At 36.7% G+C, this 3,639-nt stretch overlaps 1 protein-coding gene across 1 annotated transcript; it reads left to right on the top strand.

The window, feature by feature from the left end:
- The first annotated feature begins 2,492 nt into the window (after window positions 1-2,492).
- On the top strand, window positions 2,493-3,341 carry LOC123974139 (trace amine-associated receptor 13c-like). Its single transcript, XM_046054587.1, has one exon. It carries the CDS (start codon window positions 2,493-2,495, stop codon window positions 3,339-3,341), a length of 849 nt encoding a protein of 282 aa, XP_045910543.1.
- Window positions 3,342-3,639: the final 298 nt, after the last annotated feature.

Here is a 3,639-nt window from a genome sequence, read left to right as displayed (position 1 = left end):
GCAGCCAGGACTCTTGGTGTTCTTGTAGTTGTGTTCCTAATATGTTTCTGCCCATATTACTGTGTGTCTCTTGCAGGAGACAGCTTGCTCAATACTTCATATGCATCCTTTGTGCTGTTTTTGTTTTATTTTACCTCGTGTCTAAACCCTGTGATTTATGCCATGTTCTATCCCTGGTTTAGAAGAGCAGTTAAACTCATTGTTACTCTTCAGATTCTGCAGTCTGGCTCCTGTGAGGCTAAAATACTGTAGAGAGACGGTGAAGTGACTGAAATGAGATCTGCTCTACTGCACTTTCACTGAATTCAAAATCCAGAATGGAAGTAAAATTTATTTCTTCTCTGTCTTTAAATAGTATATAAACAGTATTACTAGTTGGTAGAAACAGAAAACAATGGGTCTATACTTCCTATACCATATATCTCACAAATGTGAAAGTAGAGGTGGCTATGTAGGAGAAGAAAATAGAAAAGCATTAAGCGCTGTTGACTGGTTGACTGTCAACAACCATGTGAATTTTAGATCCACCTGACAATTATCAATACTTTGCTTCAACGGACACATTTCATTTCATATATAAACTGTTCTTTATATACACATCTGTAAACTCAAATGAATCAACCACAAAATTTTGGATGTCACAATTTATGATTTATTCTGAATAGCAAATTGTTCAATAACTGACCGTTCAAACATTCAGAAATCTTAATATAACATTGTGGATCATCATCAGCTCTTTATCTATAGGAAAGAATGATATTAACTATATCATAAGCACCATGCACTGTTTCTCTGTTCAGGTCATCCAGTTTCATCTAGTAATCTTTGAATAGACAAACATGATGCACATATTAATAGACTTTTCTCTCAGGAAAACCTTTTTTTTTGTAACACTAAACAGCAGGTCTACTGTTATTTATATTGTGGCTGTTGTAACAAAACTCACAAGCTTTACATGTATGAAATTCCACCAGGCTGACTGTGAGATTATTAAAATGAAGGACACTGAATTAAATCCGCATTATGAAATTGTTTTGGGGCACATTATTTTGATGTTATTCATTAAATTTCACAGTGATATACACTAGAATATGCTATATAGAATATAGAAAGTCAAATAATACTTTATACACTGTATATGTTCTTTAATCAATCATTTAAAACATTATTTAGACTTTAGACAGGGGAAAACAAAATATACATAACACACACTGATAAGGTAAACTCAACAAAACAGCGCAAACTAACTAATCAGAAACTCTGAAATACAATGAATTTTACTGGTTCAGAAGTCTTATTACACTCACATACAATCTCATGTAGTGAAATGCAGGGTTACCTTTTAGGCTTTAGTTACAAAAATACTAGCGTGCAGTTGAGCGGCAACCTCCGGCTCTCACTAGTGAAGTCAATGCGGAAGTAGGGGAGACCGGGTACGGTTAGAACTTTTTGCTTCGGCAAGTATAACTCACTGATTTTTTTTAGCTAGACTTCTTAAACTTTTATACAAAGTACCCACATTTGTTAACTACAAATGGCACAAATTCCGTCCTCATGAGTTAATGTCAAATACATGGTGTTCTCTGTTACAACCGACCCCGTTGTAACATATGCTGGGGTGAGTTGTTAATGAGAGACCAAAGAAGCAAAAACAGATGTTTTCTTTCAAAAACAGGTATAGTGAAGTAAAAGAACAATGTTTCTCTCACTCTGTAACGACTGTGTCTGATAAATTGTGTGTATGTGTGCAAATTTGTCTACCAGAACGTACTTACTTAACTGTATTCTTAATAAACACTACTACAGTGTACCTAATTAAAGAAAATCTTTGTGCATCCTAAGGTCTTACAAAAAACATCTGTGTGTCAATTTGTGTATATTTTTAATCAGAGTCACAGTTAGTGCTTAAAGGGGGCCACAAGACTGGTACTTTATACCTATTATACTGCCCATACTCTTTTCTGCCTGCTAGGCGGGCGATACATACATCAACATGTGAACAACATATCTATGGGGGGTACTGGTCACAGTGGTGACAAATGAATGCTGGTAACCATGGAGAGAAGGCTTGGTGGGCCCAGAGACTGCACAGGGCACTCAAAAAATTTAAAAAGAGTCCCTAGTTGTATGTTTAGATGATGGCTGTAACAAATTTGAATTAAGTGTTAAAACCCACCCGACGCCTGTCAGCCATTGTTTAGCTAGCTTTATTAGCATAGTGGTTTGAAATTAGCAGGGAAAATCCAATACATGTAGCCTAAGAAACTACATTTTAATTTAATGTAAGTCATACAATTTTATCTGCAATAGTATACATACTAAACAAAATATAGTCTTGGTCAAAAAATGTACTTTCTTACATTTATCAGTTTTTTTCTCAGTATATTGTAAATGTGCCCAATAACCAGAAAGTTTCTCAGCAGAGTTTTAGAAATATAGAGAAATGTACTTTTCGCTAGTACTTTTTCCATTTTCCACTATTGTGTGATTCTATGTGTGATGATACTTTCCTCTTTCCCTCCAGGCAGCTCCACACACCCACCAACATCCTCCTCCTCTCTCTGGCTGTCTCTGACTTTCTCGTGGGCCTCCTGCTGATGCCGGCAGAAATCCTTAGAAATATACACTGCTGGTTTCTTGGTGACCTCATGTGTTCTCTGTATATTTATGTAGCCTACATCATTCCCTCCGCCTCAATAGGAGACATGGTGCTCATATCAGTTGACCGATATGTTGCTATTTGTCACCCTCTGCATTATACCACCAGAATCACTGAGAGAAGAGTTAAACTCTGTGTTTGTCTGTGTTGGTTCTGTTCTGTTTTCTACTGCTGTCTCTTTGTAAAAGATGACCTGACACGATCAGACAGATATAATTCCTGCTACGGAGAGTGTGTTGTTGTAGTTGACCATATCACAGATGCTATTAACCTTGTCATGACCTTTATTTTTCCAGTTTCTCTCATCATAGTTCTGTATATGAGAGTGTTTGTAGTGGCTGTGTCTCAGGCTCGTGCCATGCGCTCTCACATTACAGCTGTCACACTCCAATGTTCAGTGTCTCTGACAGCAAAGAAATCTGAGCTGAAAGCAGCCAGGACTCTTGGTGTTCTTATTTTTGTGTTCCTAATATGTTTCTGCCCATATTACTGTGTGTCTCTTGCAGGGGACAGCTTGTTTAATACTTCTTCTGGAACCTTTGTGATCTTTCTGTTTAGTTTGAACTCATGTCTAAACCCTGTGATTTATGCCATGTTCTATCCCTGGTTTAGAAGAGCAGTTAAACTCATTGTTACTCTTCAGATTCTGCAGCCTGGCTCCTGTGAGGCCAAAATACTGTAGAGAAGCTGTGGCGTGACTGAAATGAGATCTGCTCTACTAAAGGTTTTCACTGAATTCAAAATTCAGAAGTGGAAATTAAATGTTTTTATGCAGTCCATTTAAATAGTATACTGTATATATTTAGTTGGTAGAAACTGATAACTAAACAATGGGTTTATAATTCCAAAACCTAATCCCCATATCCTATAAATGTAATAGGGGAGGTGGGTCAAGCCTGTGAAGAAAAAAAAATGGAACAGCATTTATGTACAAAATGACTTGTTCAAAACCATGTGAATTTTATATCCACTTGACAATA

This window comes from Micropterus dolomieu, linkage group LG07, assembly GCF_021292245.1.
Source record: "Micropterus dolomieu isolate WLL.071019.BEF.003 ecotype Adirondacks linkage group LG07, ASM2129224v1, whole genome shotgun sequence".
In the NCBI taxonomy this organism is placed as follows: domain Eukaryota; kingdom Metazoa; phylum Chordata; class Actinopteri; order Centrarchiformes; family Centrarchidae; genus Micropterus; species Micropterus dolomieu.
Note: the sequence above shows the minus strand (reverse complement) of the source record. Positions and strands in the feature narration are given on the sequence as shown.